The sequence below is a fragment of the Sinocyclocheilus anshuiensis genome, unplaced genomic scaffold, assembly GCF_001515605.1.
Source record: "Sinocyclocheilus anshuiensis isolate Anshui unplaced genomic scaffold, SAMN03320099.WGS_v1.1 scaffold534, whole genome shotgun sequence".
NCBI classification, from domain to species: Eukaryota; Metazoa; Chordata; class Actinopteri; order Cypriniformes; family Cyprinidae; genus Sinocyclocheilus; species Sinocyclocheilus anshuiensis.
Window position 1 is genome coordinate 1,075,683 of NW_015547712.1, and position 23,663 is coordinate 1,099,345.

The 23,663-nt window shown below is 33.4% G+C and overlaps 2 protein-coding genes across 4 annotated transcripts in view; both read right to left on the reverse strand.

Moving 5' to 3' along the window:
• LOC107704064 (cleavage and polyadenylation specificity factor subunit 2) overlaps positions 1-18,976 on the reverse strand; it is a 20,240-nt gene extending 1,264 nt beyond the window's left edge. The window contains exons 1-14 of one of the 2 annotated variants that reach the window (XM_016506905.1): positions 18,837-18,976; positions 18,019-18,175; positions 17,778-17,937; positions 16,643-16,748; positions 16,373-16,502; positions 15,047-15,162; positions 14,757-14,944; positions 12,975-13,265; positions 12,028-12,128; positions 7,628-7,831; positions 7,287-7,439; positions 4,975-5,200; positions 3,317-3,628; positions 1,398-1,532 (exon numbers count right to left, since the gene is read on the reverse strand). In XM_016506905.1, the coding sequence (XP_016362391.1) occupies positions 1,398-1,532; positions 3,317-3,628; positions 4,975-5,200; positions 7,287-7,439; positions 7,628-7,831; positions 12,028-12,128; positions 12,975-13,265; positions 14,757-14,944; positions 15,047-15,162; positions 16,373-16,502; positions 16,643-16,748; positions 17,778-17,937; positions 18,019-18,167 (2,271 nt within the window). In that variant the 5' untranslated portion in view covers positions 18,168-18,175; positions 18,837-18,976. Of the gene's footprint in view, positions 1-1,397; positions 1,533-3,316; positions 3,629-4,974; positions 5,201-7,286; positions 7,440-7,627; positions 7,832-12,027; positions 12,129-12,974; positions 13,266-14,756; positions 14,945-15,046; positions 15,163-16,372; positions 16,503-16,642; positions 16,749-17,777; positions 17,938-18,018; positions 18,180-18,836 lie in introns of both variants that reach the window. The other variant, XM_016506906.1, reaches the window with a different exon arrangement.
• A 2,111-nt stretch (positions 18,977-21,087) lies between these two features.
• Positions 21,088-23,663, reverse strand: part of LOC107704066 (bifunctional lysine-specific demethylase and histidyl-hydroxylase NO66) — a 14,884-nt gene continuing 12,308 nt past the window's right edge. For both annotated transcript variants that reach the window (XM_016506908.1, XM_016506907.1), the window contains 4 exons: positions 21,856-21,976; positions 21,520-21,619; positions 21,345-21,431; positions 21,088-21,265 (listed from right to left, as the gene is read on the reverse strand). In XM_016506908.1, the coding sequence (XP_016362394.1) occupies positions 21,197-21,265; positions 21,345-21,431; positions 21,520-21,619; positions 21,856-21,976 (377 nt within the window). In that variant the 3' untranslated portion in view covers positions 21,088-21,196. The remainder of the gene's footprint in view (positions 21,266-21,344; positions 21,432-21,519; positions 21,620-21,855; positions 21,977-23,663) is intronic.

The window sequence follows — 23,663 nt, forward strand, 5'->3', positions numbered from 1 at the left end:
TTGGTTAATAGAATGGGATTAAATACATAAAGGATATTTGTGTTGTTTAACATTTAATTATTGCAGGTTTGCATCATATTCTGAGTTGCATTATTTTTTAGAACTACAGTAACATCTTCTGATTTCTCAACATTGGGACCGGAGAGCTGTCAATCAATAAATTTGAAAAAAAAAAAGTAACTTTAGTTACTTATTTGAAAAAGTAACTCAGATATTCTCTTGTAAATTAAAAAGTAATGCGTTACTTTACTAGTTAGTTAGTTTACTAGTTATGTAACTCGCGTTACTTGTAATGCGTTACCCCCAACACTGGTATTATATACTGATAAAACTGTGGTTGTGTACATGGCTTTCACATGATAGAGAAAGACCATAATGAATTAATTTAAATTCAAAGAAAAAAAAAAGATTCCTTCTTTTTTAATGATTGTTGTTTTAAAAATAGGTGTATATGACAGCACAAAACACACACACACAATAAATATATTCAATATAAATAAATAAACTTAATTTGGCTGCATGTAAAGTAATTAATTAATTAATTAAATGTAGTCTACCTTTATTTTGGAAATAATGTTCAGACAAATTACTTTCTTAATCCTTTTATGCAATATAATATATATGTAATGTTGCATATATATTACAACAAAATGTTTAGTTTTTTTAAGTTCATGTGCAGTAAACAGTATATATTCCTATTTTGTTAAAACATGCAAAATTGTGTGCATTATGGATGGGTAAATCTTTCTAAATTGATATTCACATGACATCATTAAACTACATGTTTCATTCCGCAAGTGACATCCAGTTTTCTCAAAAATACACTTATGTATTTTTGATACAAGTTTACGCCAAAAAATTTCTAACATTGGTTGTAAGATAATGATTCGAATTGAAAAATATAATGGCTGATATTACTTCCAGTTTATTTGTCAAATTGGAAATGGAAGGTCAACTCAGAAGCACTGAATTGTGGGATACAGTAGGAAAATGTATTGTTTTCCATAATTATGAGACAATGCCAATGATGCTTGTGTTGACAGGTTAATAAGATCTCAATGAACAGATTTACTGTGTGTGCATGTATGTAGCATGACAAGATACAACAAGCTGCATGTGCTTAAAAAGCTGCATTGCTACTTTTTGTCAAGATTATTGCAGATTATAGAGACATTACTATATTAATTATGCTTAATTTTTCAATTTAAAAATACGTGCAGATCACTGCATAAACGTCTTTCAAAGGCAATGTCCCGAGTCGTCGGATCCAAATTTGGCTTTTTGCAACACACATTAAGAACACATCCTGATTGTACGGCTCATAATGTGCCGGCCACTAATCAAATATTCATAAGAGGTGATTTGCATATTATGTGGTGTAATGTGCTTCCACTCACCCTCCTGACAGCCACCAGATTATTACACACCAGAACTCCGCCCACAAACTCGGCCTGGATCCCTTCACGCAGCAGAACCTGCTTAAAGTCCGACAGGCGAGGCTCGTTGATGAACACAGACTGATGACCCGGGACCTGAGGAGAACACGTGTTATTTCACACGTTATTTCCCATGAGGAGATGTTTCTATTTGAATGTCTTTCCTCTGGTGATCAGCTGTATAATAGAGCTTTATTTCAACCTTCATCAGGAGATCATTTTATCCTCATTTATATGGTGACTCACTCTCTTCACTTCACATATATTTTCCTCTGTTCTCTTGCTCTGCATTGCAGCAGACTTGTATTCTCTAACCAACATGTACTATTATAGTTTTGGTTAATACTTCAAATTAGATTTTATTTTCTGTTTTCACTTTAATTTTGAAGTTTCAGTAATTTTCTTGTGTTGTTTTAGTTTATTTATAGGAATTTAAATTTTATTTTGCTGTGTTTTGTAACTTTTTATATATTTATATATAATATAAATATTATTATTATTAAATATATATAATATATTTACTACACAATATGTCTACATAATATTATTAATTTTACTACGTTTGTTTAGTTTTAGTTATTATGATAATTCAACAAATCTAACAACGAGATATATATTGCCTTGGCAACTAGCTGAAATAAAGTTTAAGTTTATAGTTTTTGCTGATATTTTGAATTACATTTTATCGATATATTCTCTGTTTTCACTTTAATTTTTGTTAAAAGTTTTAGAAATTTTTGTTTTTGTCATTACTACTATTATTAGTTTTTAAATGTGTCTATATAGTAGTTATTCATTTTTATTTATTAGTCTTTATTTAGTTTTAATTATTTTATTACTTCAAATTAAACTAAATGAAAAGTAGAAATGTTGCCTTGGCAACTGATTTTTGAAATACGATTTTATTTTAATATTTTCTGTTTTCACTTTAATTTGATAGTTTTAGTAATTTTAGTAATAAAGTCTTTTGTCATTATTAGGTTTCTTTTTAATTTGTCTATAGTATTTATTAATTTTAGTTTATAGTTATTTTATTACATCAAATTAAATTAAGTGGAAATGAGAACTGTTGCCTTGGCAACTAGCTGAAATAAAATTCTGTTTTACTGTAATATAAAATTACATTATAATTACCGTATTGGCCCGAAAATAAGACGACCCTGATTATAAGACGACCCCCCTTTTTCCAGATGTACCTTTTGGAAAAAGGCTTTTTAAAAACCAAATCTTGCGTTTTAAAATCACAAAGGGAGTTTGGTCGCCATCTTTACAACACGCATTTACGTATTTTATGGCACACTTGTTTTATGCGTATTTGGCGCCACCTATTGTTGTGGGTGTATTATTGACATGTCAAAGTCTAGACCCTGAATATAAGACGACCGCGTTTTTTCAGATGTATTTCCAAGAAAAAAACATTGTCTTATATTCGGGTCAATACGGTATGTTTATAGTTTTTGTAAATATTTTGAATTAGATTTTAATTTTATATTTTCTGCTTTCACTTTAATTTTATTTTGTATTTAGTTTGGTAATCTTTAGACATTTTTATTTTGATTATTATTTATTTTTAAAAGATGTCTATATAGTACGTAGTAATTTTTTTGTTATAAAACGGATAGTTCCGGTCCTTGATTCTGATTGGTTGAGCTGCGTTCGAAGCTGTTGTAAATTACTCTACAAACATACGCCTTTATTTACTTCTGTGTGTTGCTTGTCAACCACTTTGTTGCAACCACAACTGTTTCTGAGGAACTATATTGTTTGGTGGAAGAATACTGTTTTTATTAATATCATTACACTTTATTTGCTACTAAACAAAACTTGAGCAACGCAGGTTAAATGTGTTGTTTGTGCAGGATTTGCTGTGTCTCTCTCACCTCATGAGCAGGCAGCGGCTCCAGCGTGGGAATGACGTCGCTCTCCTCTGAAATCTCCCTGTCGTCCTCTCCAAACAGAGTCTTGATGGCCCGCTGGTTAGCCACGGTGCTGGGCTCAGTCGTCAGGTCCGGCGTGACGTCCATGGCTGGCTCTCCGTCCTCCGTCTCCTCTTTGGCGTCTCCCATCTCTGCGACGACACCTGTGTCCACTTTCTCCACCCGCATGTCCAGAACGCCATCGATCCAGGCCAGCTCTGTGTCTTTGGCTTTACAGAACTGCAGCGAACTGACCAACGAGTCCTTCAGTCTGACCTACAGCGACATTTACAGCTTCATCAGTCTGTGAACATTTCAGAAGACTGGACACTTTGCAATGTCAAAGTTAAAATTATATCATAACATGATAAATGATGCTATTTTGAAACATCCACAACTCAAAGCTCCCAGAACCTTTAGTGAACTATTCCATATCTTAATATCTATATATTAAGCAGTAAGATGGAGTTTAGCATGTCATACTGCAAAACTTTCACATAAATTCACATTTGGCTATATGGGGTGCTCAAATGTCTGATTTCACATAGAACTACTGGTTTTCTCCCAATAAGTTAATATACAGCCTGTTAAAATAATGCTGTAAATAAGAATCTGAAAAGAAAGAAGCTTTAAATAAATATTTTAACGTGCGTGAATAAATCCAACCACCCCTATAGATTTAAGTTTCACTTTCCATAATCCGTGACGGACAGAGGAGCATCTTGGCGGCAGGGATTTAAATCTTTAACAAGACTCAAACTGACACAGACAGAGTGAAAGACTGGATTTTTTCGATCAGGTAGGGTACAAGTGATTTCAAAACATTTCAGCCAGTTTATATATTTTATATATTTATCTCATATAAGATGCATTTGGTTGAGTTGCATTGCAGTAAAGCGCTTCTTTGTAGTACTACGGTGATTATCTCTTCAGCACGCAGCGCAAGTAGGTCAAACAACAATGCAGAATATTAATAACTGACTGGGACTGTCATATACATAACATTATAATGAGAACACTATTATAATAAAACGCTGTGAATTTTTAGAGTTTAGTTGCCGTGTTTCTGCACGTTATATCCACAAAAGGAGTTCATTCAGAGCCGCGTTCACATTCATTCATGGCATTTTGTGTAGATAGCCTATAAGTCGTAATATTAACGTTATGTTGTATAAATAACAAAGCATATTCTATATGAGATAAATGAATAAAAGTTTTTGTTTACATAATATATGTATGTGTGCTCTATATGTTTATTACATAAATACACATGTAATAAATATAAATACACACACATGCATGTTCAGAAAAATATGTTGTTTATATATTAAATATATTTATTTATAATATAAATTATATGAATATAAATATAGACATGTAAATACATGTAAATATTTTTCAAAATATATACTGTATGTGTGTATTTATCTATACATAATAAATATACACAGAACACATATATGCAAACAAAAACTTTTATTTTGTATGCGATTAATCGCAATTAATTTTGACAGCACTAATATATATATTTATATATATGGCCTCAGTTGGCATTTCTCAAAGTTGTTGAAATATATATAATTTTTAAATGTCAGTTTTTGTGTGACGGAGAGAGTTATTACCTGGTAAATGTGGGTCTCGCTGGTGGCGTCCACAGTCTCCTGCAGTTTTGGCGTGTAAACTTTGATGTCTTTGCCGCTGAAGGCCTTGCAGGACTCGGCCAGGTCCTGGCTGGCCTCAGGCGGCCCGTGAACGATGATTAGCTGTCTGGGTTTCATCTGGTTTATGATCTTCTTAATGGAGTCCCCGTCAGAACGGCCCTCGTAATCGATGTACATGACTCGAGCTCTGAGGGACACAACAGATGAATCAATGACTCTAAACGCGGCATATCTGGGTCAGTCTGCCATGAAAGTACGACCAAACAATACAACATTCCAAAAAAAATAATAATAATAATTATATATATATATATAATATCTCACAACACTGACAGAATTTGACTAATCTATAGATTTGAATTTGACAAAGCTATAGAATGTTTTTTTCACATTTTAGATTCAAACTTAAGAGTAGACAACGTAAATATAAATTTCATTTGTTTTTTTTAACCAAAATATCAGTAACAGATTTTCACATTTTTTTATTTAAATAAATAAATAAATATATATATATATAAATTTTATCATAATATTTAATTATATTACTATATAGTATATTAATTGTTATTAATTATAATGTTATAATTATTTTATATTATTATTTTATATAATGATATTATTATTTTAATTATTACAATTAATTAATTATTACTATTTATTTTCTGAAGACTCGTTGTCTGTATATCGGGTTTATACAATATATTGCTTAACTTTACAAAATAATCAAAAAACTTTTTTTTAGCTCTCATTTGAACCTGAAAAGCTTTGACAACTTATCTGAATTATTACATTTTATAATATAATAATTATTCACAATTTTAAATCATTTACTTATTTCCATTTACCTTCTATGCATTTCATTTACACTATAAATCATGAAAATAGTAAATGTTAGCAGATATTTTTTGTTGACATGCTGAAATGTGTATTTTCTTTCTGAAGTATTCTCATTTTCATTCTGATGTTTTCAAATGATTAAGCTTTAAAACTGATAGAATGATAATTGTAAAATGCTGGCAAGTGTTTAGCATTAAATGAAGCTCAAATCTCAAATGATTTAAACATTGCCTCACCACTGGAGATCAGAATCACTCATGGAGTCTGAACTCACATTATCTATCAATTCAGCGGCAAATAAACACAAACCACAGAAGAGCAATTCACTAGAGATGGATGGAGTGTTATTAGGCATAAGTGCTAATTATTCTGTTAAACCTGACAGCAGTGTATTGGCAAACACAGACATCTGAGTGTGTTAGGGAGAGACCTGGGTATTTTTAACTGACCGTAGGACACGTCTATGATGCTAGATCTTAGTAAAAGCGTGACACATTTTTACCAAACACTGATTTGTGACAATCTTACACATTACAGGGTAAGCGCCACCTGCAGGCCAAATATACGGATGACACAAACGCTGCTTTTTAATACAATTTATCCTCTTAAAAGGTATATATCTTTTGTTTTAAAGGTTTTCAACTTAAAATGTATAGAACAAAACCTGAAAACAAAACAAAAAATAAATATATATGTATATATATAATTAACACTGGTTTTAATATATTTAAACTGTTGTATACTTTTATTTTAACTTTAGCATTTTGTACAAAAAAAAAAAACAGTAGTTATATATAGACAGTAAAAATATTTGTCGAAGTTGTAAATAAAACAAAGATTATTGGAATATATTTTACAAGAAAATACCATTTTAGTCTTTCTAATTTAAAATTTGATGTTTAATTCAACGTGTTACTTCCTGTTTCTTTGTAATTGTTTGTGAATTTACTAGCAATTTCTGAGTGAATCTTTTTTTTTTTTTTACAGTATATACAAGTCCTGAACACTGCTGTAGTGCGCAAATGTGCTTATATTTATTAATATTTGACATTAGCATTTTGAAGAAGAAAAAAAAAAAATGCATAGAATAAATCCTGAATACTGCCCTATCTCAGAAATTTGCTAATATTTATTCAAAAATAACACTGCAGAGGTTTTAATACATAAATAAAAAAATACATAAAAAACTTTAGCATTTTGCAGAGAAATTATATGTAAAAAAAATTGTGTGTGTGTGTGTATGTAGAATTTTATAATATTATAAATTCTAATAAAAAAAACAACAACACTGCTGAGGTTTTAATACAATCCTCCCTATTAAAACATTTAAACAAAGTAAATGTAGGATTTTTTTCCAATGAACTTTCATCCAGTTTTTTCACTTATTTATCATAATCAGTAATAAGAGTCAGACTGATGATGAAATGAACGATCACCTGATGTCTAGCGCTTGTGTGGTGCTGGTGCATTTGGTGGGAACGTCGGACAGGTCCTGCTCCATCGGCTCCTCTCCGTTAGTCAGTCCAGACTCCAGTTTGCTCTTCTCCTCTTCTGTGGCCTGGAGCTCTGGAACCAGAAACTCCTCGGGCCTGTGGTTAGAGTAAATACAGAACATGAATATTACACAAAAAACATAACAACAACACATAATATAAAGGATTTATAAAAACTTTTTATTAGTTTGTGGAGTAAATAGTAGCACAAACCCATAAATATCATGGTATTACCATCCGATTCTGATTTTTTAAGGGAAATAACTCTAAATCGTCTCACTCACCTTATGATTTCACCGTACTCATCCCATTTGACTCGCTCCTCGTGTGTAGGGAACATGGGGTAGGACTTTTTGGCCTGTTTGAAGAAGCTGCCCTTCCTCCCGCCCTCGCCCTTCATCATCAGGTCGTGATGTTTGGTCTTCACCACCGCCCGCTGCTCCAGATCATCGTCCATATCGCTCTCATCGCTCGAGTCCATGTCCACCCTGACCATCAACACAGAGTGCTCTTATTAAACCTCAGGTAAGGTTAGGATTCAGAGCTGATCTAATAATAGTAATGGCATTATTAAACCATAAACAACTGAGATTGCCTTATAGTGCTGCGTAAAAGTGAAGAAATTACAATAGAATATAACATACTCATGAACAGTGCTTTTTCTCAATATCTTTAGGTTAACATGAATATTACTGTATAAAGTGAAGTGTATATTTTAGGTGTTGTAAGTTTTTATCACCTTTTTGACTTCAATAGTTCCTTTCTAGTGGTCTCATATATTGTCTCATATGTGACCCTGGACCACAAATCCAGTCATAAGGGTCAAGATTTATGCATCATCTGAAAGCTGAATAAATAAACTTTCCATTGATGTATGGTTTGTTATGATAGGACAATATTTGGCCGTGACACACGTATTTGAAAATCTGGAATCTAAGGGTGCAAAAAAATCAAAATACTGAGAAATAGCCTTTAAAGTTAAAATGAAGTTCTTAGCAATGCATATTACTAATCAAAAATTAAGTTTTGATATATTTACAGTAGGAAATTTACAAAATATCTTCATGGAACATGATCTTTACTTAATGACCTAATGATTTTTGGCATTAAAAAAATTGATAATTTTGACCCATACAATGTATGAAATTTACAATATTGTTGGCTATTGCTACAAATATACCCCAGCGACTTGAGACTGCTTTTGTGCTCCAGGGTCACATATAGTCTCTTAATTAATGTGGGTCAAAACTGCAAAAAATGTTAAATTACTGCTTAAATAGCTTTAGAGAAAAGCATATCACAGGACAAGACAATATAGATATAACTTTAAATATATTGTTTCTACCATGAAGTATATTGTGTATCATAATATATAATATTTTTTATTAATATAATATGTAACAATTCAGTTAAGTAAAATGGGTTCCAAGTTCAAAAGTTTGAGGTCAGTAAATTTAGTTTTTAACTTTTATTCAACAAGGATGCATTAAATTGAAAAAGTGACAGTAAAGACATTTATAATGTTACAAATAGAGCCCCGACCGATATGGGTTTTTTGGGGCCGATACCGATATTTGGGAGTAAACAAAGACCGATATCAATATATCGGCTCATATTCTTTGTGTATATTATAGTACAGTACCAGTCAAAAGTTTGGACACTTTCCCATTCGTGTGTCCAAACATTTGACTGGTACTATATATAGAATACAGTATATACATAAACAGAATATATATACAGTGGGTACGGAAAGTATTCAGACCCCCTTCAATTTTTCACTCTTTGTTATATTGCAGCCATTTGCTAAAATCATTTAAGTTAATTTTTTTCCTCATTAATGTACACACAGCACCCCATATTGACAGAAAAACACAGAATCGTTGACATTTTTGCAGATTTATTAAAAAAGAAAAACTGAAATATCACATGGTCCTAAGTATTCATGCAAGCATGGGCTGCGGCGTGCATGGTTTGGCATGGCAGAATGCCAGCACACTTCCTTTATTATCTCAAAAAGCTGACATCTCAGTTAATCGCGATCTCATAAAGCTCTGTTATAACACTAAATATACTAAATATATGCACAATGAATCTTTCAGAGTGTCTAAAATGAGAGGATTCGTGAGCACGCAATTTCAGCACTGCGGTGAGTAGATTCTAACTTGATCACCTCTGATTGGCCATTGCGTTCCAGAAATCAACAGCTGAGTCTGTGATTGGCTACATTATAAATGGAAACTAGGCTATGTCTAGCTTGCGCGTTAATCATTTTAATGTTAATATTAGTTGTTCTTTTTGCTTTAGTGCAACAGATAAAGGGTCCCGCGGTACTCCCGCGGGAGTGCAGGTCTCTACGTTGAAGTTTATTTCACTTTGGAATATTCATTCATGGATTTGCGCTACTGTCTTCTTCACACACAGACGAAACTTACTAGAGAAGTGTGAAGTGTGACAATTTACCTCTGTAAATAAATATAAATTCACGTCTCGCGCACTTTAATGCCCTTTGAATGTAACGTGTACGTTCCCTTGGAACTGGAATTATGGCGGAATATCATGTGAAGTCCACTTCGCAGGGCACTTACGGTCGAATAAGACCACGCTTGAATGCTGCTCGCGAACGCGCCGGCGGATCTCCACCAAATTTGGGGGATCCCTTAAGCTCGAGGAGCCCTCTCGAAACGCCACCCTCCGTGCATCGGTAGCCCCTCGGGATCGCTAGATCGGTCGTCGCCGGACCGCGAATTTAACCGCCAGTAACTCCCGAACCCCAGGGGCTATCGACGTGGGGGTGGTCTCATTCGAAAGAGGGCCTCGAGACGTACACTTGATTCGCGTTCGAGAGGGTTCCCCCGAATTTGGCGCGGATTCGCCAAGCTGTTACGTTGATATGGCCGTTCAAAGTTTCAATGGTTTTCCATTGACTTAAGCTTTAAAGCGTTTCATCCAGGTCGCCAGTAGCAAACAATGGAGCGCGCTCTGCTGGACAAACTAAGTAATTACACCATTTCAAGCATTTTATCTGCGTTATATGTTCTGTTAAAAAAATTTTCATATCGGCGGCGTATCGGCGGCATATTCGCCGATACCGATATATCGGCGACAGGCTCATATCGGCCGATAATATCGGCTAAACGATATATCGGTCGGGCTCTAGTGAAATGTTGAAAATGTGAAAAAAATGTGATACATTTTTCACAAAAATGTGAAGCAGCTCAACTGTTTTCAACATTGATAATAATAAGAAATGCTTCTTGAGGAGCAAATCAGCATAATAACATGATTTCTGAAGGATCATGTGACACTGAAGACTGGAGTTATGATGATGAAAATTCAACTTTGGTTCACAGGAATAAATTACATTTTATACTCGCATAGAAAACAGTTATTTAAAATTCTAATAATATTTCACTTTTTTTGCTGTATTTTTGATCAAATAAATGCAGCCTTGGCAAACAGAAGAGACATTTGAATGGCATTGTATAATGTAAAAGAGAACTAAGTGATTTTTAAGTCAGTTCACTTGTTTTGGGTCAGAGTTTGATTCATTAAAGAGCACAAATGTGAACAGACTTTAGCACTTCAGTGCCTCGCACTTAATCTGGAGGCAAATGGCATCACTGGAAAGTTAGTAGCATTAGTGCAGGGTTTGCACAACCTGATCAACTCAAGAGTTGCTGTTTCAAAGTGTTTTCATTCCATTTTAAGCAGCAGCAGCAGGAGACGTTGAATGTTTAACATCACAGCTCAAAGAGCCAACAACTTTGTGACCCAATCGCGTGAGTGATAAGTATTTATAAAATGATTTTCTTTCAATGAGGATCTGTCTTTTGAATATTTGTAGAAAATTACCCTCTCTACCCTTAATAAATGCCGTTAGAAAGTCTTAGTTTGATCAGCAGTGTATTCTGGGTGAATCCAAGCAATTTGTCATTCAGACAGTATTTTAGTCTCAAACACATTTCTACTCACTCTTTTGCCTGCTCCAGTTTTTTGGCAGCCTCTTTCTTCATTTTCTCTTTCTCCATGTATTCCTCTAGTTCTCGTCCTTCCAGTCTGCAACGTTTTCTTATCTGGTTTAGTTAAAGAAAACACAAAATCTTCAAAATCACTGGCCATCCGATGCATTTTGCACACAAAAATTGCTTGAAAAAGAGCTATAGATTTGAATGGCATTGTATAATGTAAAAGAGAACTAAGTGATTTTTAAGTCAGTTCACTTGTTTTGGGTCAGAGTTTGATTCATTAAAGAGCACAAATGTGAACAGACTTTAGCACTTCTTCTTGAAACAGATAGCAAAACATGAATTAATCTGGAGGCAAATGGCATCACTGGAAAGTTAGTAGCATTAGTGCAGGGTTTGCACAACCTGATCAACTCAAGAGTTGCTGTTTCAAAGTGTTTTCATTCCATTTTAAGCAGCAGCAGCAGGAGACGTTGAATGTTTAACATCACAGCTCAAAGAGCCAACAACTTTGTGACCCAATCGCGTGAGTGATAAGTATTTATAAAATGATTTTCTTTCAATGAGGATCTGTCTTTTGAATATTTGTAGAAAATTACCCTCTCTACCCTTAATAAATGCCGTTAGAAAGTCTTAGTTTGATCAGCAGTGTATTCTGGGTGAATCCAAGCAATTTGTCATTCAGACAGTATTTTAGTCTCAAACACATTTCTACTCACTCTTTTGCCTGCTCCAGTTTTTTGGCAGCCTCTTTCTTCATTTTCTCTTTCTCCATGTATTCCTCTAGTTCTCGTCCTTCCAGTCTGCAACGTTTTCTTATCTGGTTTAGTTAAAGAAAACACAAAATCTTCAAAATCACTGGCCATCCGATGCATTTTGCACACAAAAATTGCTTGAAAAAGAGCTATAGAAGAAAACTAATCACTAGATTTGCCCAAATTTGTGGGATCAAATCAAATTTGATATTCAGAGATTTGTCTGAGCGATGTAATAACAAGCAAACCAGTTACCCGCTAGCAAAACAGTTTATCCAGTTTTGTTTTTTGGTAACTTTGGTAAATAAGTTCTCGTGAATAATTACATCTTCTCATAGGAAGACCACACAGTCTCATTAATAATCACGACACACATCCTTTAACATTGACATGATGTAGATATTAAACCCAGAAGATGAAAATAGTGTAAAAATATCCCAAAAAATGAACAATTAAAAAAAATTAAGTTATAATGAATGGCTGCTAACATTGTTTTCTGATGTGCAACACCTCCATTAATATCTAAGAAAATGATCAGCCACAAAAAAAAAGAAAAAAAAATCACAAAAATTCTGATCATAAAATCATATTTTCAGCTAATTTCTATTTTTTCCTATGATAGTTTTTTTGTCATATTTTTATTCAAAATCTTACTTCACAGTATGATTTTATTTCACAATCTCGATATAGCTATTTTTGTTATTTTATTTGATTTATATTAGGCTGCTGTCACTTTAAGACTGACTGCACGGATCCAATATACTGAAACTCATCTGTTATTGTTGTGCCTGCTATTCACTTTCATAATGTTGCTCAAAAAAAAGTATACTTTGTCCTATCTTCATATTAAATTCCTTGTCGGCTGTTAGCCAGAAAAAGTAAACCAGACTCAAACCAGTTTAAGGCCTCACCTCCAGCTCGATTCTCTTCTCCCCCGGATTGTCTATGAGGTAGCGGGCCAGCGTTCCCGGTGTGGTTCTGTAGGTGAGGATGACTGAGTTCTTGGCATCCTGGCACCACTGTATGAAGAGCTCTCGTGAGAAGCCGGCCTCCAGATCGGGCTGGCTGCACAGAACCACCTTCGGGCTGGGCACGCGGCTCAGATCGGACAGGCTGTGACAGAGCGACAGGTGGCGGAACTGGAAAGGGTTGTTCCTCTTGTCCTCGAAGCATCGCATCAGTTTATCGCTCATCCACTCGACCTGTGAGGAAACACAAGAAACTTTCTGATTTCTGACACGTCTTGCTATTAGGGGTGTGCGATATATATCGTCTGCGATAATATCGTAATTGTTGTTTTAACGATGTGCGATTTGACATTATCGAGTATTTTGCAAAAACTATTCAAAACATCCTTACAGAGTGCACGCATACATTACGTAGACTAGTACGTGTGCGCATTTAGAGTGCGTTCTTTCACTGCACGATTCAGTCTATTAAAATGCATTTAGAATGATCACAAATTCAAGACATGATGGCAGAAAATGTATATATTTATACCACTTCATATAGTTATTCAATTTCACACGAAGAGTGCCGTTTTTCTCCAAAAAATACCATGATTACAAATGTGACATTGAATTCAATAAACAATAAATTAATTAAGAGACTTATGTTTTAGTCTCACCATATTGCTTGTTTTTGCTCTATTTCGCCAACAAAAATCATAAAGATTAATTTCTATGAGTATGAACTGACCACCACACAGAATATGAAGAAAATTAAAAACATTATGAGTCAGCTGTCTTCAGCAGTCCTTTAGGTACCAGCACAATAACACACTCAGCAAAATATCGTCTAATTATCGTCATCGATAAAATCCCAGAAAATATCGAGATATTATTTTTTGTCAATATCGCACACCCCTACTTGCTACACATGCAAAATGTCCACAAAAATTTTAGATATTTTAAAAATAATATAGATATTATTAAGACATTTCATTGAAGCAACCGATTCAGTCGGTCACTGAATCATTCATTAAACTCATTCGTTCAAAACGCGGAATCATTCAGTAATGACGTTTCAGTGTGTATTGTTTGGGGACACAAAAGCCATGGGGAAAAAAACTAAGTAATTATGACTTCTGACTTTCTCAGAATTCTGAGTTTACATTTTGTAATTAATAACTCATACATTTGCAACTGTGAGGAATTCTGAAAAAAAAAAATCACAATTCTGAGAAAAAAAAGTCAGAATTCTTTACAATTCTGTGAAAAAAAGTTGGAATTCTTTACAGTTCTGAGAAAAAAAGTCAATTTTGAGATTATACCTCCAATTCAGAGGGGAAAAAAAGTCAGAACTGCACGTTTATAACTCACATTTGAGAGAAAAAGGATAAAATGGATCTCAAAATATTGTGTCATAAAATCAATGTAACATTTGCTAACAATCATGCCGATATTCAGAAAAGACCGCACTCTTGCTCATATGATATTGCTTAATTTTATAATTTGATAAAAATATAAAACAAAACTCGTGCAGGAAAAAGGCCCCTGCATATCTTGAATTTCGAGACATTCAAACGGCATTAAATATCATGCAGTGAAAGCACACACTTTCAAGGCATGCTTGTTTGGTTTTTGCAAAGCGAGTGACATACTCTATAATGCCAGCTTGCTTTAAAACAATTACGACATTATTGTAGACCACACAAACAACATTTCTGAAGGACTTGACTGCGACAGCGAGACCTGGGACTTTGAGAACTCCACCACGTTGTAGCTGACGTTGTTGAGCAGGGCGAGCGAGTAAACGCCCAATCCTGCGTCTTTGGTCCTCCAGATCTGATCTAGGAGCTGAGACAGTTCCAGCACTCGTCCCGCCGTATCCACGGCGATCAGCACGTTCCCGTCGCCGCGGAGGGTCTCCATGACATTGGCTGGAAGAGAGTGTAGAACGGCACACTTCATTGCAGCAAATACATTTGATGACAAATCATCAAAATCATTTTGGGTGAACTGTTGGTTTAGTTTGAACTTACTGAGCAGTTGCTCGTCACGTTGTTTCCTGCGAGGCTGAACATACGAGGCATTGAAGGAGTCTGTGATGAGGAGAGACGGTCTGCTGATGGTCTCCAGGGAGCAGCCGTTCAGATGACTGATTGGACACAGCAAACATTATGTAAAAAAACGTTTGACTCTGCACTGAGATCAGAAATTAACAAGAATTTGGACAAAAATGGCAAATAAAGTGTCAAAAATGCCTGTGATATTTAAAATATTGTTACTTTCACTTTATTAAAGCTACATACGTATTTGATGTATCTTAGTAGTAGGGCTGTCGCGGTGAGGGAATTTCTCTTGCGGTAATTTTGAGTGGCTCAATAGCGTGGTATGCGGTATTACCACCATATATATATAATCGTGATTAATCGCATCCAAAATAAAAGTTTTTGTTTACATAATATATGAGTGTGTACTGTGTATATTTATTATGTATATATAAATACAAACACATGCATATATATATTTAAGAAAAATATGTAATGTTTACATACAACACACATGCATATATATAGTTAAGAAAAATATGTAATGTTTACATACAACAATATGTAATGTTATATAATATAAAATATAATAATATAGATATATATATGTATATACACACATGTAAATATTTTCATGAATATTTGATGCGATTAATCGTTTGACAGCACTAGATGTTAGTTTGTTTTTTAATTAATAGTCATTTATTAGTTAGTTTTACTTTTTAATCTTTATTAAACATAACTTAGTAATATTTATAATAAATATTTAATAGACCGAATAATTTATAATTGACTTACTCAAACTACTTGTAAAATATTATTTGAGAAAATAATGCAAATGAATAATCAAAACAAACATTATATCAATTGAATTTTTTCATATTCAAATAACCTCAAATTGCTTTAATTTTTTTGTATTTATTCTTAAAATAATTAATTAATAATTAAATTTATGTTTGTGTTGATTATTAATGTATATGTGATTGTTTTCATATCTCAAATAATAATTTGATCTCTCTCTCTCTCTCTCTCTCTATATATATATATATATATATGATGTATCTGATGTTGGTTTGATATTTGATTAACACCCATAATTGTTGTGAATTTAACATTAATTAGTTTTATTATTTAATAAATAATATTATTTATTCAATCTCAAATCACTATTTGAGGAAAAATGGTATTTAATAAGTATTTGAAAATACATAGCAAGAGAAAAAGAGAAAAATTACCCCAAAAATTCCAGGGTGCAAATATTGAAAACTTTCTGATACAATATTCATTTGATCTACAGGTGATTTATTTTATACTTACATCTCCCTCTTGTGGTTGAAATCCACAGCATAGATGATCTCTTCCTCTCCGTCCTTCACTATTTTCCAGATAGTGCCACCGATCATGTGGCCCGCAGGAAGTGGGGTGATGGACAGACCGTGACCTTTTCCTGTTCATTAATAAATTATGAGTAACTTCCAAGATGCCCAAAAGGACACAATATCATTATTTTGGATTATTAAAGATTCAGAATTTCTGATTGGCTTTTCTCTTTTTGCACATGTGAATAATGAGGACATGTTTTCTCACCTTTCAGGTTGACGATCTGAGAGTATTTCAGCTGCTGAATTTTGTCAAAGGCTGAATCGACGTCATCCAGTGTGAACAGAGAGAAATCTTCTGTGTTGTGTCGAGACTATGAGATCAAATAGGATGGAGCAATTAATATTTCAGCACTGCCTCAAAGTGAGAAGTATTGAACACTCCAAAACATGGGGATTTTAAGTTCAACTAACAATTCAAGTCTATGATGCATCATAGATCTCTGTAAAATTGAAATAATTTAATAAAGAACACAGTCATTACTGCATACTATCACTAAAAAAAGTGATTTGCTCCCACATGTCCCATTTAAATCTATTAAATCTGACTTTATTTTCATGATAATTAAGTATATTTTAACCCCTAAATTGCCATCCTGAAAAAAAAAAGATTAATGTAATGTGAAAAAAATTCAAATAATATAGAATATTTCTTGTACTGCTTCTATGCTGATTTAAATTTTTACTAGAGTAAAGCAAAAAATGTGTATCAAAGTCAATGGGAATAATGAGAATTCAGCTCAAAAGTTAAACATCTGGATGCATTATAGGTAGTTTTGGGGAAAATGTGCTTATTTTTTAAGAAAATTACATTTTTACTGGTCCTATAATTGGGTTTATTTTCTTTATGCAAAAAAAATTAATCGAACAAAAATGGTCTTTATTAATTTAAGGGTGATGTGAGCTCCAATTTAAACTCAATCGCTCAGAGACAATCAATCTTTTTTTGTTGTTATTTTCATATTTAAACAAACAATCTCAAATTGCACGTTATAATTTTTGATTGAAAAATAAAAAGTGAATTTTTTTTTTAAATAATGTTTTAATTATTACATTAAAATAAACACTATTTTTTATTAAAATAATCATCTTAAAATTATAACATGATAATGGTTTGAATATGAAAATAAAATTCAATTTATTATATGTTTGTGTTGATTGTTAATTTATATGTGAATGTGTTCATTTTTGTTTGAGTTTTACGTGACTTTCATCATATAAATGTTGCCATGAACTGTCAAGCCTTTCCCTTGTAAATGACTCATTTGACACAATTAAGAAACACACTTCAGATTTAAGAGCTAATGATAATCAGTGCTTCTTTTGAAACTCATCCATCTCACCTGATAGAGATCGTACATGAACATCTGGCCCATCTTGTAGACGGGAATGGTGGCGTAGATGGTGCAGTTGAGCCCCAGCTTGCCCACAGCGTACGGTAAAGCGCCCAGATGCAGATGATCGGGGTGAGAGAGCAGCACTGCGTCCACCTGATGGACATACCTGACAGAGACAGGACAGGAAATACACATCACATACAGGAAATGATCTCAATAACACCACCTCACCGTCCAAAGATCGTACCGCTTCAGGGAATCTATGATGTCCATGGAGAAACTTTCATCCCAGCCACAGTCCAGCAGGAAGCGGAACTCGTCCACCTGTAACAGGTAACACAGAGCCGATTCCTCCTGGACTCCGGAAAGAGCCGTCAGCTTGATGATGGACGTCATTCTGCCGTCTGACTGACAGATGGACACAAAAGATCATCAGTAAACAACTTGCATTTAGTCTTGAGCATTTGTTTGTTTAATAGTCAGAATGAAAAATCATGTACTAAAAAAGTACCATGTTTTTGGACATGTACTATGACAATAACATGGTATTCTTTAAAGAAGTCATTCATAACATAGCATATAGATAAGGAAATCAATCATTCAGTATCACGGTATTACCATAGTTTTATAAACATCCGTAAAACCACGGTATCATAATGGTAATGCCACGGTATTCTTTTCAGTACCATGGAAAACCATGTAAGTATTAAGAATATATAGCAAGAATACATGACCATAATCATGATATTTCATTCCATTTATCCAAATACTATGGAAATATTATCTAAAACCAGCCAATTGTGATAAAATGCTAATAAAAGTGCATAAAATAACAGAGCAGCATGTAATGAACAGCACTGTAAGTTCAGGACACAGATTGAGACAGAAGGGCACAGAATGAATGAATTGAATATCCATAAGCGTCCATTATAAAGTTACTCAACTTTCAAATGAATCTGACATTTAAATTTGATCTGAACTCAATGAAAACACACAGCAGCCAAACCAATGAAGAGATTTTCTTTTAAAAACTGACTTGATTTATGTACATAAAAACTTGCGTACCCGTATCTCGTTATGTCACTTTTGATGTCAGGAGGTTTGGTCAATAATAAATGGTGAAAATCGCTGAAAAATCATCTTAAATTCAATGTTTCAGATCGGCGGCATGAGAGCAGCGGCCATTACCGCTGCTGCTGACGTCACTGGACTCTACCACTGACAGCAGCGGAGGGGCGCTTGCAAATAACTAATAAAAGTCTCATAATACGTGTCGTAAACGATACATAGCTCATTTTTTAAGATACATATTTAGATTAAATCTATGTCTAAAATGTAGGTTTTGAGCTAAACGAAAAATAATTTTTCAGCCTTTCAACTGTCAAACTGTCAAAAGCATCCAAATTATATTCAAATTTTTTTTTATTATTATTTTATATTACCTATATCACAATTTTAAATAGGTTAAGTCCATATATATATATAAACAATTTTGCTAGGGTATTAAACACAGAAACGTTTCATTGTAGTGGAAAGGAAAATTGTAGCAACTCCCTTCAAACTGTCACGTCGATAGTTGGTACGGTCCAAAGCCCTTAGCTGGAAGGTGAATACTGCTGCGCTAATAACACACAGAGGAAACTAGCGGAAGGTCAATGACTTTAAGTTCATATATATATATATATATATATAATGTGTTTTTATACTTAGTTTTGACTATTAAAGTGAATGAAGTGTTTATAAGAGTTTTCTGTTGAAGCAATGAAATGAAAATGTCGTGTTTATGTGAGGACGGTAGCAGATAGTGTGGACACGGGCCCAGAGCAGTCACCTTCACATCAACACAAACATTTCTATATGAGATGATGGCTTTCATCATGACATTTCTATTTCGACGTTTTATTTAAGTCAGTAGATATTAATAAGGTTAGACTAGGTTTTTGTAGACAGATCAATGAATGCTGCAGAATTGCTGTATTTCACTGGCTTTGACTCCAAATAAGTGACATAATCATATGTAATCAAAAGTTTGAACACAATTCATGGTCCCACTTTATATTAAGTGGTCTTAACTACTATGTACTTACATTTAAATTAATAATTTGGTACAATGCACTTATTGTGTACATGCATGTTTTTACATTGTACTTATATTTAAAAAAATACCTGCATGTAATTACATCTGTAATTAATTTCTGTAATTACATTTATAATTACACTGTTGACCCATCCCTTACACCACCAAACCTCTCTAACCTCACCCGTATCACACCTCAATAGCAGCAAAAGTGTTTTGCAATACAATATGAGCACAATAAGTACATTGTACTTATTTTTTGATGTAGGTACATAGTAGTTAAGGCCACTTAATATAAAGTGGAACCCAATTCATTTATTTTGTATAATCCAACATTTAAGCAGAAGCCATTAATAACATGTCTCTTTTCTTTAATCACAGGCGTCATGGTGAATTTCGCAGCAGCGATTCGTGAGCACTGGGTCAATATCCTGGTCCCTCTGGGTTTTGTCATCGGGGTTTATCTGGACCGATGGAATGACCAGAAACTCACAGCATTCAGGAACAAGAGTGCTTTATACAGCAGGTCATATAACATCTTATAAAGATGTCTTAAAACCAGTGTGTGTCTTTGTAAATGAATCATTTCTGAATCTAACTTCTGATTTCAGGGAACTGAAGCCTGGTGAGGAATACACCTGGAAGTGAGACTCCTGCAGTGATATTTATTGGACCCTCTGCCTAGAATGTGTATATTGTCTGTGCATCCACCATGTCTCTGATTGCAAGCATGTTGGCGCAATAAATTTTGCATTTAATTCTGTAATGCCTTGTAGTTTTTATTTACAGCACATGAGTGAGTGATGGGAGATTTTGTTGGTTGGGTTCTATTCAGTCCAAAATCTTGCTTCACATCAGAGCCATCATGTTAGTAAATATCAAATATGTCCTGATTTGATGTGATTTTGCGGCATCATCTGTTTTGATAATTTCACATCATTTTGATTTCCTATCTTGCTTTACATGGCCTATTAAGATAATATGGCCAAAATAACAAATGCAATAACCTTTTTTTTTTCATATTTGAATGCGATAGCATATGTTGTTAGAAGACACCAATACTAAACTGTTTTAACACACTCTTTTAGCACTGATGCAATTTTGCAAATTTACAGAAGTGTTTGTTTTCCCAAAATGTATGGATGGGTTAACCTCAGCAATTCTGTATAATTGAATACAGAAAATATACAGTAAAATCAAACTTGCCACAACTGTTCAACAAGACAAAGAAACCTAAAAAAAAATTACAAATACCCTTTAATTTCATTTGACAAAAAATATGTAGTTAGTACAGATAATAAGCATATGACATAGGACACTCATTTTCTTTAGTCACAAAATACTGTTTTTATTCAGCTGTCAAAGGTTCAGCAGTGTGGATCAGTCCCTTCTCAAAGAGCAGCTCAGCCAGAGACATCTGCAAAATGAGATTCATTCATAAAATCAATCTGAACAGGTCATTAAGGGCTTAAGTATAAAACAGATGCATGCAGTACCTTAGCCTCCATTTTCTCACATGGTAAACTGGCCACAGAAACAAACTTGGGATATGAATGAATCAGAAACTCCATGGCATCAATGTGCTGTAAAAAAAAAAACCGCAAACATGATCAGCCCAATGCTTAAAGAAAGTAAACGCTGCAGTCATTTCAGACAAGAGTACATGTTTACCTCTGCTTTCATCTCAATGCTCTTGGGCTCTTCTTTACGATAGACTCTGGAGTTCTCAGTAGTGTAACAAAGAGAGACTGTTTCTCCATCGCCGCACAACCTATGAAGACAAATATATTTTACTTTTTATTCTAGCATATGCTGTTAAATTAAAATACCATTTATTACACCAAACGAATGTGTATCTTCATAATTAGTTATATCACTTTGTGGCACCCGAAGTTCTCATCACATTCCATTCAGACTGCAAATTCACGTTATACAACTCAAGTATATTTATGCAATTTAAGATTGACAAGCCTGATAATTGTTATAGAAAACACTGTGTATTGGTACCTTGCAGCTCCAGCCCGCACAAGTCTGATTTGGGTTTGGCCCTTCAGTTGAACAGTCACATCAAGGGCCTCACCGTCTCCCCATCGAGCAGGAGCCCCGTACACACTGCTGGCCTTCTCCTCTACAAAACACACACAGATACATTTTATTGAATGATCATCTGAGCTTTAATCTATGGAAGGTAATTATCACATTGCTTACTTTTTCCTTACAATTTTGGAGTTTATATTTCACAATTCGTACTTCTCACAATTCTGATGTAAACTATGAGACACAAAAAGTCAGAATTGTGAGTTAACAAGCCAGAAGAAAAGTCAGAATTGTTTTATTCCATGTCAGAAACAAGCTTCAATGGTAACTGGTTTAATATACAGTACCGTAGCAGAAACAAAAACTACAGAATTGCAAAAGAAAAAAGTCAGAATGGCAAAATATAAACTCAAAATTTAGAGAAAAAAGTCAATTGCGAGGTGTAAACTCAAAATTCTGAGAGAAAGTCATAATTGTGAGATGTAAACTGAAAATTCAGAAAGTCAGAATTACTAAAAAATAAACGAGAAAAAATAAACAAAATTCGAAATAAGTCATAATTGCGAGATGTAAACTGAAAATTCAGAAAGTCGGAATTACGAGAAATAAACGAGAAAAAATAAACAAAATTCGAAATAAAAAGTCATAATTGTGAGATGTAAACTCAAAATTCAGAAAGTCAGAATTACGAGAAATAAACGAGAAAAAATAAACAAAATTCGAAATAAAAAGTCATAATTGTGAGATGTAAACTCAAAATTCAGAAAGTCAGAATTACGAGAAATAAACGAGAAAAAATAAACAAAATTCGAAATAAAAAGTCATAATTGTGAGATGTAAACTCAAAATTCAGAAAGTCAGAATTACGAGAAATAAACGAGGGGAAAAAATTCGAAATAAAAAGTCAATTGTGAGATGTAAACTCAAAATTCAGAAAGTCAGAATTACGAGAAATAAACGAGAAAAAATTAAATTCGAAATTAAGTCATAATTGTGAGATGTAAACTCAAAATTCAGGAAGTCAGAATTACGAGAAAAAATAAAATTCGAAATGAAGTCATAATTGTGAGATGTAAACTCAAAATTCAGAAAGTCAGAATTACGAGAAATAAACGAGAAAAAATTAAATTCGAAATTAAGTCATAATTGTGAGATGTAAACTCAAAATTCAGAAAGTCAGAATTACGAGAAATAAACGAGAAAAAATTAAATTCGAAATTAAGTCATAATTGTGAGATGTAAACTCAAAATTCAGAAAGTCAGAATTACGAGAAATAAACGAGAAAAAATTAAATTCGAAATTAAGTCATAATTGTGAGATGTAAACTCAAAATTCAGAAACTCAGAATTACGAGAAATAAACGAGAAAAAATAAACAAAATTCGAAAAAGTCATAATTGTGAGATGTAAACTCAAAATTCAGGAAGTCAGAATTACGAGAAAAAATAAAATTCGAAATGAAGTCATAATTGTGAGATGTAAACTCAAAATTCAGAAAGTCAGAATTACGAGAAATAAACGAGAAAAAATTAAATTCGAAATGAAAAGTCATAATTGTGAGATGTAAACTCAAAATTCAGAAAGTCAGAATTACGAGAAATAAACGAGAAAAAATTAAATTCGAAATGAAAAGTCATAATTGTGAGATGTAAACTCAAAATTCAGAAAGTCAGAATTACGAGAAATAAACGAGAAAAAATTAAATTCGAAATGAAAAGTCATAATTGTGAGATGTAAACTCAAAATTCAGAAAGTCAGAATTACGAGAAATAAACGAG